Source organism: Aptenodytes patagonicus, chromosome 4, assembly GCF_965638725.1.
Source record: "Aptenodytes patagonicus chromosome 4, bAptPat1.pri.cur, whole genome shotgun sequence".
NCBI lineage: Eukaryota > Metazoa > Chordata > Aves > Sphenisciformes > Spheniscidae > Aptenodytes > Aptenodytes patagonicus.
The window spans coordinates 32,233,388-32,246,307 of record NC_134952.1 but is presented as its reverse complement, the minus strand read 5'-3'; the positions used below and the strand labels follow the sequence as shown (position 1 = coordinate 32,246,307).

At 45.4% G+C, this 12,920-nt stretch overlaps 1 protein-coding gene across 1 annotated transcript in view; it reads right to left on the bottom strand.

Annotated features, from left to right (window-relative positions):
• The window catches only part of PAICS (phosphoribosylaminoimidazole carboxylase and phosphoribosylaminoimidazolesuccinocarboxamide synthase), a 42,164-nt gene that overhangs the window by 1,446 nt on the left and 27,798 nt on the right, over positions 1 to 12,920 (bottom strand). Inside the window, exons 12-20 of the mRNA XM_076337527.1 lie at positions 10,869 to 10,947; positions 8,256 to 8,304; positions 7,233 to 7,430; positions 4,458 to 4,636; positions 3,560 to 3,739; positions 3,356 to 3,469; positions 1,966 to 2,049; positions 1,683 to 1,863; positions 510 to 668 (exon numbers count right to left, since the gene is read on the bottom strand). Coding sequence (XP_076193642.1) covers positions 510 to 668; positions 1,683 to 1,863; positions 1,966 to 2,049; positions 3,356 to 3,469; positions 3,560 to 3,739; positions 4,458 to 4,636; positions 7,233 to 7,430; positions 8,256 to 8,304; positions 10,869 to 10,947 — 1,223 coding nt within the window. The remainder of the gene's footprint in view (positions 1 to 509; positions 669 to 1,682; positions 1,864 to 1,965; positions 2,050 to 3,355; positions 3,470 to 3,559; positions 3,740 to 4,457; positions 4,637 to 7,232; positions 7,431 to 8,255; positions 8,305 to 10,868; positions 10,948 to 12,920) is intronic.

Sequence of the window (12,920 nt, the reverse complement as noted above, 5' to 3'; positions counted from 1 at the left end):
CCTTATACAAAGGTAAGAGACTTCTGGGCCTCCTAGTTGCCAAGCACCCGTTCAAGTCACTAACAAAGTTAAACCATACAGGTAGCAATGCGCTGAAGTAATAGTTAGAGTTAAGCTCATACCTACGCTGATTGTGGAGAAAGATTTTTTTTTGATCTTTGATCATGAGGAAAATGCAGCTCTGTAACTGAACAAAATTCAATTATTTAGATCCCCATTAATACTAATTCCAATTTCAAACTGGAATATTTAGCAAGGATAAGCCAAGGTTTATATTTTTCTCAAGATGATTCCTATGCAATCTTTCCTCTGTCTATTGGGCTTTTTGCCATCAAGAAGTCAAAGACTGTATGCAAGATATTTCTAAAGACTTTGCTCAGTCTTTAGACTGATCCAGCTACTTTTCCAGTGTTTTGCCGCGTGTGTGTGCACGTATACATTATGTACGCTAGAACAACAACGAAAATAGAGTAGGTCAGAACAAGAACATGAGTTGAAGATCATCTTACCACTGGGCAGTCTGAGAGAGGACCACACATCCTGAGTACCCCAGTCAGCTGAGAGTGGAGGACAGTTGACAACTGGGTAAGCAGTGTTACCAGACATTACTGGCCCCAAACCGTTGCTTCTGCCAGCTACTGCAACAAACACTGTCGGGATTCCATCTCCTGGGGGGGGGGGGGGGAAGCGGAAGACATTCAGAAATAAGTAATCCACCTTGTTCTCTACCACTTGCTTTTGTGGGAACTTTATCTAAGACCCCAAGTCTGTTTGCAGTTATTTTGTCAATTCCATTACACAGCATGAGAATTTTGTGTCCAACTTCCCCACTTTACAGAAATATGTTCTAAATCTTGCAGCCTTAAATCCCAGCTACTGGTACCACAACTGAAGTTAGCACGTCTTACTGTCTCTGAGGGGAAGTCTCAGTATCAGAGGAATAAGTGCTGCTTAGCTTTGTAGAGAACATAACCATTAAGCCTCTGGCATCTTTAAGTGTTCCTCTCCTTAAATTTTTACACAGTTCACCTCAAAATGTGTTTCTCAACTATGGTTATCACACATGTGGTTTCACCAAGTAGAAAGTATACTCCCACAAAAATAAATAGTTCTTATCTCTCCTCTGCTAGGCTATAAACACTTTTGAAGAGGTGTCAAGTTTTCTTGGTAAAGATTAGAATTTAAATCAAGTATCTTTTTCTCACGGCATCTAAAATAACAAGAGTATTTTCATTAAACAGGCAGGAAAACATGATAGGAGCAACATCTGCCTTGTAAATAACACATCAGAATATTCAGAGTCAACTAGAGAAACTATCACTCCTCCTCATTTCAGAAGGGGCAGCATCACCAGCAAGATGCTACAATAAGTGTATTAACACGATCAAGGCTTGGGCAAAGTAGTTCTGGTACTGGGATAAAAGCAGAGGTTAGACTTTGAGTAATGGAAGCTGTGGCCAGGCAGCAGGACAATACATTACTCCGTAATTGCTTAGTGCAGTCTATAGCCTGTCATTATGTAATTAGCAAGTATACAACAGCATCGTAACAGCTTGGTGTTCTGTTTAACAAAAAAAACACAAACCAAAAAAACCAGACCCCACACAAATCTCCTTAAGCTGCCAAGTCATTCTTGAACATGATACTGTTTCAATCCAAATCGGTAGTTCTTTGGCATTTACCTTCATATTCTGCTTTGATCCTCAGGGTTTCATCTGGTCCTTTGTGAGCAGAGGTCACTCTTAACTCACAAGGAATTCCAAAGGCTGCGCATGCCTTTTTTATTTTTTCACAGTGACTGAGGTCAGAAGGAGATCCCATCAGCACCACAACTCTGCCTTGGCTCTTTGTTTTCAGAAGCAACTAGGGAAAAAGAGTGAAGCAGGGCGAGAGAAAGAAAAGCAGTCAACAGGATTGAAGACGTGGTTATCAAAGTCTAGATATGTTGTCCATAAAAACAGATACCTCCACTCTTTCTGCAACCCATTCGAAGTTTCTCTTAACCATTTGCAGTGCTTCAGGAGTCACTTCTTTCAGGTCCCGGTAGGACTGAAAAGAGGAAAAAAAACCCCAAAACTGAAGTTAATGTGTTTTGGCTACACAAAGCACTCATTTTTGCTACCATAATTGGTAAGAATACCCTGACTGAAATATTTATGCAGTTTCTAACAATTCCACAGGAAGGAGAACAGAGATTGGTACAGATATAGGACAGAGTGGATATGGAAGCAAGGAAGAGCTATTTAATGAAGAACCATCTCAGTAGGTGTAAACAACCTTCTACATTACAATTCATGGCCATTTGCAACATGAAAGGCTTTTAGCCATGAGGGTATGAAGGTTTTGGAAGCTTCCCAAAGGGTAAGTTTAAGGAAAAACATACAGCTTTTTTAAAATTGGATTTTTAACGACATGATTGCCTGCAGTAGCACTGCACTAGCCAGCCTAGGTTCTGCATGATGTTATCATGCACCTTATTTTAGGGAGACAAGCAAAAGCATTGTCAGAGCAATTCACTCAAGCATGCGAGTACGTAATTCAGGCAAAGTAAACAGAGCAGTTCTGCTTCCCAATTTAAAAGTAATACCCCTCCTCCGACAAACCCACTTTGAAATCTTCCCCTGTGGCTTACAGCCACTTTCTCTCATAGGGTCTCTGTTACTAGTCTCAATGACTGTCACAGAAGCTCCACTGCAGCAACATGCCCAAACTGGTTCTTTCATAACTACTTATCTAGTAATTCAGAGATATTTGACAAGTGTAATTGCTACAAGTTTAAATATAGGACAAGTTTTATTTCAACCTTATGTTTGCAGCCCTCATATGTGGACACAGTCTGTTAGTAACACTTAGAGACAACTGAATATTGAATTCAAGCTTAACCAAAATAAATAATGAAGAAAAGCATCCTCCCTGCAGATCTCTCTTATGTATCACCAGATCTCTACTAGTAGAGGATACCACTCTGAATAAACAGAGAAACTTGGAGGCAGACCTGGGAACCCAAGCTTCTATTCTTCCTACCAATTTGTTGTCCAACTATTTTATTATCTGCGTAAGTCAGAAATTTTTATTACCCCTAGAAGCTCCACGCTTCATATACAATAGCTCCAGTCAATAGCGCTGTTGGGCATTCCTACTGAAGACACACAGGCAGAGGATTTTTTTTCTACCATAAACCAGATAATCAACTATTTAATGAGAACAGGATTGGACATTAGGTACCCTATAAATACTCTGTAACAAGATAAGACTATCTAGAAAAAGCCACTCTGAAAGCAGATGTTTAACTGTAGGGTTTACTTTTTTCATTCTCCTTCCCAACTGACTTAAGAGGTAAAGATTAAAACACTACCTGTTTGTCCTTCTGCTGACTTCTGTCTCCTGATGGCCACAGTCTCCATGAATCATTATCAATAACATCAGCAAGAACAATTTCTTTTGTCAGAATATTAACACCAAATTCAATCTAAAAAGACAATAAGCATCCTATTTTAGGAACTATACAGTGATATATTTCCTGTCAGAACCAGGATCGTGAGAAATCAGATGCTTATACCTTCAGGTCTACCAGAGTGCAGTTTTGGGGCTGCCATGATTTTTCCAGGATCTCAAAAATAGCTTGAGTAGAACGAGCCATAATATCCACTTCAGTCTGGCCAATAGTAAGTCCAGCAAAACAGAATTTTGCTTCAATTAGCTGCTCCTCAGACCACTGTGGATCATTATTAGCATCATCCTGTTAAGAAAACCAAAACATATACATCATGTAATTTAAGCTTGCTAGAAAAGGAAAATAACCATTAGAAGATAATGCTAGGTTTTGTTCGTTTTTCAAAAAAAAAAAACAAAACAAAAACAAACAGGCTTCAAACTATTATTTTATGATTAGCACTAGAAAAAGTGACAGCAACATTGAAAACACTTGTTATAACACCTGAACATCTTTAAAAGCACTTCAGGTTTGGACAGTGCCCCAGGAGTGACAGGGTACACTGCAAACAACACTTTAGGTCATCGTTCACAAGACACTTCTTTCAAGGCACGCATTCCCAAGGAAGTTCATAATCCTAAGTGACTAGCTAGCTACTTACCCTCACCATGCGAGTACTGTTTATTTTAATTTTTTCAAATACATCAACACATCTGTTTCAACTGATGCGTTAGGCTTATGCCTAAAAAGTCCTTATACCTTATAAATAAAACATTTTTCTATTTTAGGTACAGTTTGGCTTGTTATTCTTTGATGGCCCTGTAAGCCAGTAGTACATTATATGCACTTCAGACAAAACAGCTGTTGGACAAGAATGCAAGAAAACTTTAGTGTGTTGGTAGTTTTGCCAGCGTAAGAGGATTGGTCAGCCACTAGCGCTACTTGCTTTGTTTGTCACCATTTTAAAAGAGATCAAACAGAGCTAGAACTCTGTATTATTAACATCACAGGAAAGGAAACTTACCTTGTAAAACATCTCAATTTTGGGTGGGTAAAACTTATATCCTTCTTTGACACCAGGGTTTCTTTTGAGGAAGGAGCCAGTAGCAATTCTTCTGCACACCCATTCAATTGGGATCATTTCACAGTGAGCTGCTATGAATGCTGTGTCACTCTGTTTCCTGACAAAAGCTGTTTTGATTCCTAAATGTAAAGATGGCAGCTTAGTTCCATTACTAGGCACACTCCACAGTTGAAACGAGTCACAAACATCTTTAATTTTGAGTACAACTGAATCTTGTTCTTCTCTGGACTTAAGGGACACACTGAAACTCTTCAGGGTATTTTAGGCCCAATCTGGCCTTGCAAAAGGCAATCAATGCAGTTACCTTCCACAAGTCATTAGTTTTGCCAATTTTATCATACAACACTCGCTTGTAGATCAGAACCTTATGCTCTGGTCAGAAATCCTATTCTTGCAAGTAATTTTTTTTTTTTTAAAGTTCTGTTAACAAAATCTATCCCTCACAATGGTTTGTTTTTAAACAAAAGTTAGCAGCATCAAGTACCCAGCCATGCTCTGTGGTGGAAGATCTGTTATACATGGAACAGTAATTGAAGGCTTTCAAAAGAGTCAGGGAACATGGTAGTCTTTACTACTTTGTTTAATAAACGAGGATGGGGCAGGAAAGAGAATGACTTAGTCCTCCCTTTCATTACAAACTAACATTTATTTAGGGCACTAGATTTTAGTGATTTGTTAGGCAAAAGACATTAAGACTCAGAAGCCCATGCACACAAACCTGCTGCAGCAAGTCAACCTTCTTACATAATTCTAAGATGACCCCATATTAAACAGGTACAGCCAACACGTGCAGATAGGCACTGTAAGTGCTAAATGGCTCTTTTTTTTCTATTTCACTCTTGAGGAAAGTCCCACCTTTCTCCTCCCAGGGCAAGACAACTGCCAAGCTCAACTGGCATCTGCCAGAAACAGAAGACAAAGGAGCTGCATCCAGTCAAACCAAGAAGTAGCTCTATTCCATTCCATTGCCAGAGCCATAAATGAAGAATTAAAGTCTTAAAAAGTCAACTGCACATTAAGTCACTTCTAAATCCAGGCATTAAGGCCCCCGCATGGTTTACTACTACATTTTTTCATCAGTGCGGATGCGTGCTTTTGAAGGGCTGACATTAGCTCTATTATAAGAGGGAGAGAAACTTTAACAGAACTTTGTAAATCATCACCTTTGAAAGAGCAGGTTAAGAAGAGTTGCGCAAAGCAAACAAACTACTTCTCCGACAAGGCATTCACATTATCTGCAATTTACGCCAGTCAAATAAGCAAACTGGAGAAGAACCCTGAAAGTTCTTTTGTTGCTTTAAAACGCAGCTGCACTCTACTCTGCATATTTTTCCACAGCACCTTAAGTTACTGAGTACAAGCCATTTCAGGATCTTTGAGAGGTCTACAGCATGGCTTCTTCACATTTAAAGTTTGTATCTGTAGGATATTAAATATTTTGATTGTTATCTTAACTATTGCCATTTAAGAATTAGGCAAAACATCTCATTAATTGTTCCTAAATGAAAACTGGCAGTTTTAATCAACTGCACACATAATCAGAAAGACCTTGGAGGCTTCTTTGTACTGTATGCACAATAGGCTTCCCAAGAAAGGCAGTAACTGAAGATTATACTGAATGACTTGATGTATCTTTGTCTCAGCCCATATTTTAAGAACTACTTGCAGAGAAATATAGGTAGATGCAACTGTACAGAAACTACCTTTCTCTTCCCCACATATGAAACATGCTAGGATTTTACTGTTTGACTGAGAGCTATTACTACACCTTATAACAGATAATACAACTTTTAGAGTAGCTCAGCTGGTACTTGAAGCAATCTTTGTGCGAGTGCTTCAAAGTGCACTGAGCACGCAGGTATAAGTGGTGTCAATGAAGCTTCCTGGCGCCTGTGTTATAGTACTGTTTGCAGACTCAAGTCAGAAACCCACCAGCGCAAATTCCTCTTTACAACTTGCACACTTCTCAGTCAAAGACACTTCAAAATGCTTTCTCAAAGCGAAGACACTGGCTCAATTTTTGGAAGCGTGGTGCAAAACTTGAGTGACTCAAGCTAGTTACGTATTGAATGAAAGCTTGCTTCTAGCATCAGAAATATTTTGAGTCTTTTAAAGTTAACATTAAGTTCCTGATACATTCAATACAGGCTGATATATGCACTCGTGATATAGTCCTCATAAGTGTTTAAGTACAAAGCGTACAGAAACTTTACGTTGATATAGCACACACAACTGAGAGGAGAGAAGAAAAAAATATAAAAAGATGCTCTGATTTTATCTTTTAACATTCATACACAAATTTCACACAGCTTAGACATAGTCTGGTAGTGCCACTAGCTAGCAGTGACTTCTATGCAGGCAGATGTGGTAAGAAAGGCGAGATGCATCCACTCCGCTATTACAGGCAAGGGGGCGCGGGGGGTAGGGAAGCACTGACAAAAGTAGAGGGGAGGATTAGGGGTGTGTCCAAACAAGCAGGAGAAACCATCGCAGTGCTATCTGCCATTAGATTACTTCAGAGAATCTCATGTTCCAGGCGAACACCCACCCAGCTCTGTAGTACCAGAGGGAAAGTGTAACTAAAAACTAATAGAAAAGACACTAAGAAAACCCATCAGAGCTTCAAGGCAGGGTAAACCAATATATAGAAACAATACTGTTTTGTAACAGTACCTGTGATACACAGGCATGTAATTCTACCTTTGAAATACTTACCAGCTTCTTGAAGCAACTGAAACACACAGCTAGTTGTTGTATTGGAAATGGCAGCCTTCCCTTCCATTCGGTCCTTCCTGGCTGCATTTCCCGCCGTTATTTGGTCTTTTGACTGCATGAGAACACATCCCGGGATATCTGGCAGCTCGTACACTTCTTTCGTTTTACCTTCATTAACCTTTTTACCAAGTTTCAGGTCTAGAGAAATAAATAAATAAATAAATAATCAATCCGTTTTAGACTGAAATAAGTTTTTTACTTCTGCACCTAAGCCCACCGAGCTCGCACACTTTACCAGTTGCGTGCAGAGCGGGACCCAGCAGGGTCCCACGTTGCAGCCAGTGACCACGAAGAGCACGCTACGCCCCCATCTACGGGGCAACTCGGCCAGGCTTCCCTCCCAGCAGGGAGGGCGAAAGCGGTCGCGGCGAGACTTCTGCCCGCGCGGCTCCGGCGCCACGAGGGACGCGGCAGTTCAGCGCGGGCAGCTTCCCGCCGGCAGCAGCGGTGCGCTCCTTCGGCTGCCCTCACCTCCGCACCAGCACAGGTTCTCACTCGCGGCGGGCGGTCGGGAGGTGCCGTCTGAGGCGGAGCCGGCAGAAGCCGCGCCGCTTTCACCGATTTTGGTTTCTTTTTTTTAGCTTCGGGACAAACCCGAAGCTCAGAAAGCCAAACGGCGCGGGCAGGCTGCCGCAGCCGCCCGGAGCGGGGGCGGGGAGGGGGGGTGAAGCTTCGGCTCGAAGCGTTCACCTGCCCCTCGCCGCCTCTCCCGCGTGACGGGGGGCGGCCGTGCCACCCCTCCGGCTGGGGCGCGGCCACCCACAAAAAAATTAAGAAATTAAAACTTGGCGGGGAAAAAGTCCGCTCCCAAGCACCTACACCCCGAGCCCGGCTGAGCGGGCACCGGCCACTCCCGACCCCCCCGCCTGGATCGTCACCAGATCCCCATGGCGCTCCACGGCCGCGGCGCGCGGGCCGCCCCCTCGCGGCTTCCCCTGCCGGGATGGGGAAGCAGGGAGTTACCTGATGCTGCGGGGGCCATGGCTATGGCGGCGGGAGCGGGAGCAGGCACCTAGGGCACAGAAGAGAGGCTCAGCACGCGCCGCCGGGCCCCGCCGCCGGGGTAAGAAGGGGCCGGCGGAAGGGGCGGGCAGGCGGGGCGGCGGACAGCGGCACCGCCCGCCAATCGCCGCCCAACGCGGCGGGGACGGCCCGCGCCCCTCTCCGCCCCGCCAAGCCCCCCGAGCGAGCCCCGGCCGACCGCCCCCCCCCCCCCAACCGCCGCCACCCCCGTGCAAACACGGCCCCGGCCCACTTCCCGGCCAATGCCGGCGCCGCGCCGCGCCCGGCCCCCGACTCCCCGCGCCCCCCGCCCCACGGGCAAACACCCCCCCGGCCTGTTGCGCCCCGCGGGGGCAGCGGGTCCGGGGTCGCGGGGCTGGCTGGAAGCGGGGGAGGGGGCGGGGAGGGGACGGGCGAGGCGGCGGTGTGGGGGCCGGGGGCGCCCCCCCGTATGTAAATGAGGGAGGCCGCGCCGCCAGGCTACCGGCGGCCCCGCGCGGCGGGGCGCTGTTGGCTGCGCGCGGCGCCGGCAGGAGCGCGCGGGAGCCGCCACCGCGGGGCCAGGACCGGGACCGGGAGCGGGAGCGGGAGCGGGGCCGGGGCCGCCCGCCGGGGCCGCGCCGCCCGCCGCCACGTGCCGCCCGCGCCATGGAGCTGGAGGAACTGGGCATCCGGGAGGAGTGCGGCGTGTTCGGCTGCATCGCCTCCGGCGTGTGGCCCACGGAGCTGGACGTGCCCCATGTGATCACGCTGGGGCTGGTGGGGCTGCAGCACAGGTAAGGGGGCGGGGGGCACGGGGGTCGGGATCGGGCCGGGCGGGGTCACCGTCCGAAACCGGCGTCTCCGTGGCGGGCCGGGCCGTGGCGGTTGCCCCGGGGGTGGTCGGGGCCCCGCGCCGGCACGTGCAGCCGGGAGGGCCCCGGCTCGCCGGCGGCGGCGGCGGCGGAAGGAGCGGGCTGGGAGGGGAGCGGCGCGATGGGGGCCTGCGCGCCACGGAGCGTCCCGTCGCGTCCTCCCGCTCCGCGCCCGCGGGGAGCCCCGGCAGCGTCGCGGTGGCGAAGCGCAAGGGACGCCCCGCCGCCTCCCGCCCTCCCGGGCCGGCCCCGCCGAAGGAGCAGCCCTCGGACGTGCTTTGGACCTCGGCTGCATCGCACTTAAGTCGCATCCGCTCCTGCTGCCGGCCGCCGCCCGGGGGTCGCGCCGCCGGCCCGGGCGTGCGCACGTCCCGCGCTGCCCGGGGGCCTCCCTGCGCGGAGCCCGCGGCGCGGTCGCGCAAGCGGGCGGCGGGGATGCGCCCCGCTCGTCGGCTGCTGCGCCCGCCGCCCCGTCCCAGCCACTCAGCCGCGCCGCGGCGGTGTCACACGGGCGCTGACCTCCTGCCGGCGTCGCGGCGAGGCCCGGCCGTCATTCTCTGCGTTACTCGAGGCGCTTATGTCAAAGTGTGATTCACACAAATCGAGACCGCCGAGTGGTTCTTAAGCGTTTTTAGGCTCCTACTAGCCATAGTCGTTTAGATTCATCGCCGTGCTATAATAAAACTTCTTGTCTACCTGACGCGTCTATGGCGATGTAAAACAGACTAGAGTCACTGTGGTCCATGTGGATGCAGAGCTGCAAAACGAAGTTTGGGTTCTGCTTCCGTTTGGCATTCAAAGCAATAATGTTATGCACTGACATACGCTAATCATTTTTTCAGTGGTGCCAGAAAGGTATATTCCTGTGGGAACACGTGCCCAGCCAAACACGCGCATGCTAGTTTTGTAGTACATGCTAGGCTTCTGTAGCACAGACACCTATATACTGTGCTTAACTTTCCATTTGCAAAAAGTGGGCTAAATAATCACATTCCTGACAGTCTGGGGAGGTGGGCTTCTGCGAGTACCCATGCACTGAACAGATAAAACGATGTGTTCTTTGTATTTTTGAGGTCACAGACATGTAAAGGTTGCGCTGAAATTGTCTTGGACCAATAATAGAAAATTGTTTACATTGAGATTTTCTGTTTATTACAGCTGAGTTTCATATGCTTTTACTGGTGAAATGCTGCATCCCTACATGACTCTCATATACTAATTATTTTCTTTGGGTTGCAGGTGTATCATTCATGAACTATATATATTTGCCAGTGTCCATCAAAAACGTTGTTATTGGGAGCGATAGAGCTGCAGAATCCAAGGAACAAAGCCATGTAATCAATAGTCTCATTTTAGGTTGCGCCATTTTTCTGTGAAGAGGCTGGGAAAAAATCTTACCTCATTTGTGCTTACACAGTTACACTGGTGGACCTGGAGTTTCTGAGTTGGAAATAAAGTGATTGATGTATTTTCATTACTTTGCAGCTTATTATCTCAGTTTTCACTGCACCCTTATTTCATGATTTTTCAATACATATTTTTTCCTTTTTTTTTCTGATGGGCACTTGACAAGTATATTTGATTTCCATGAGCTCTTTAATATCAAATATCCCCTGTGGAGGACACAACTGTAGACAGTAATACTAATGTTGTGATTGAAACTGTAAGCAATTCACAAGTTCTGCAGGAAGATACACACCTAAAGGCATATATGCACTACCTCTGATTCTGATCTTCTAACTCCGTAATTGTCAAAATTTTTAAGGGATGCTTTCTTAGAGACATAAACATTATTGCATCTGTAAAGTGAAACAGTCTGTTCAATTAGGTATACCTTCGCAAGCACTCAATAAAATTCTATTAAATAGCTGAGATGTTAATGTTCCCATTTCCTTCTTTAACTTTCTCTCTAACCTCTTTGCATTTTTCCTACTGTGAGGTGTAGAAGAGGTGGCATCTTTATCAGGAAGTAATAGGATAACAGCTATCTTTCTTCCTCCTTTTTGGAACGTCTCTTGAAAACCAGAATTAAGATTCAGCATTAACTGTATCAGTAAATTTCATTAAGCCCGTTCTTTTAAACTTAAAAACTAAGTGTCTCTTAACTGTATTCCTTTAAAAATAAGTATGAAAGAGGTATGGTAAATATTAATGGGCAGTCCCAGTCAGGCCTAAGTGACTAACAGAAATTTGATTGGCCAGTAGAAAATACAGTCCTTAGACCTCACCTTCAAATTAGTAAGGATGTTTAGGTAATGACTACTGGCCTTAGGTACTCATAGGCATGTTCTTTTATATGCAAATTAGTCCTGTGCAATAAATCAAATTACAGAATTTGGCCCTTAATTCATCTTAGATTTTGAAAGTTAGAATATTCAAGCATGGCATTGTATCAAACTGCATTTTTGAGATGACTGATCCACAAAGAAGAGGCAGCAATTTCTAATCTTTGAAATCTTATCTGTACATGTAAAGATCCAGAGTATTTGTTATGTGCCACAAAAACACACAGCGTAAGTTCTTTGTGCTTTATGATCTGATATAGCTGGTTGCAGCAATGTGAAGGACTTTGCTGTTTCTGATAAATGGCCTAAAATGAGTTGGTAGTTTGTATTATAGTGTTAAACAGATATTATGGCACTGGAGAGATTTACTTCAGTGAGGATGTTTGTAACTGAAAACTTGAAATTCTGTACGCTGGATCAAGCCACCAAAATATTTAAGCATGTATTCAGCGGCACGTGTTTGAGTGGTGCTCATTGTTTCACTGAAACTATTCTGCACGAAAAATCGGTGTGTATTTGTAAGGTTCTGGAGCAGGCCCACAAGTAGGCACATCATGACAGATAAAAGACTTGGAATTTCACTATCTTGACATAAGCAACAAGTTTAAACGGTTGTTTTTGTTTGGGTTTTTTTTTAATTAAAAAGCAGCTGCTAGATTGTTGAGGCTTAAATTCACACTCCTTTGTAGCAGAAGTTAGAACATGGCTTTTTATTGGCTTTTACTTTATAATGGTGGACTGTGAATTAAAATGAAAACCAGTATGTTCCTACTCACAGGCTAATCAAGGCCTTCCACACACTAAGAACATTGTACCAATTTAACTTGAGACCATTTTAAGTGATATTCATCTGGTTTTAACACATTTTACAGCTATGTTAGTGAATTCTCATTATGTTTGAAACTTCAAAGCTGCTAAAGCTAATGCTGTTACTCTGGCGTCAACATTAACAAGGCTTAAAAGTGGATATTCTAAATCATCTTTACAATTTGTAAGCCAGGGAACAAAGTCACTGCAAAATCCACTGACAGCATGCCAAAATAAAGTCAGAGGATTTTGGTAAGGAGAGGACTTTCTTGGGGGCGGGGAGGGAGGGCGGGAGGAGGAGTACTTTGAGTTACAAATCTATTAAACGTCATTTGAGTCCTTGACCAGGACAAATTTGCAAAGTTAATCGTGGAACAAGTGTGATTTCTGTTAACTTTTTGCAAAATTCCCTGGAAAATATTTTTGGCAGTAATACCGTGTACTGAAACTTGAGTGTATCCAGCTTTGTACTGATTTTTAGAAAAGGTCTTTAAAAGGCCTCTTCTGTGCAGGTGGAAGTCCTATTAAGTCAGGGAATATTCCTCGTCCCAGCTCAGCTGGGTTTATGTATGGAATTTGTTACGAGAATCAAAGTAAATGCAGGCTTGGCCAGCATGCTTTTTTGATACCTTCCCTGTACTGTCTGCTATTAAAACCCACACAACAGAACCCAAATAATC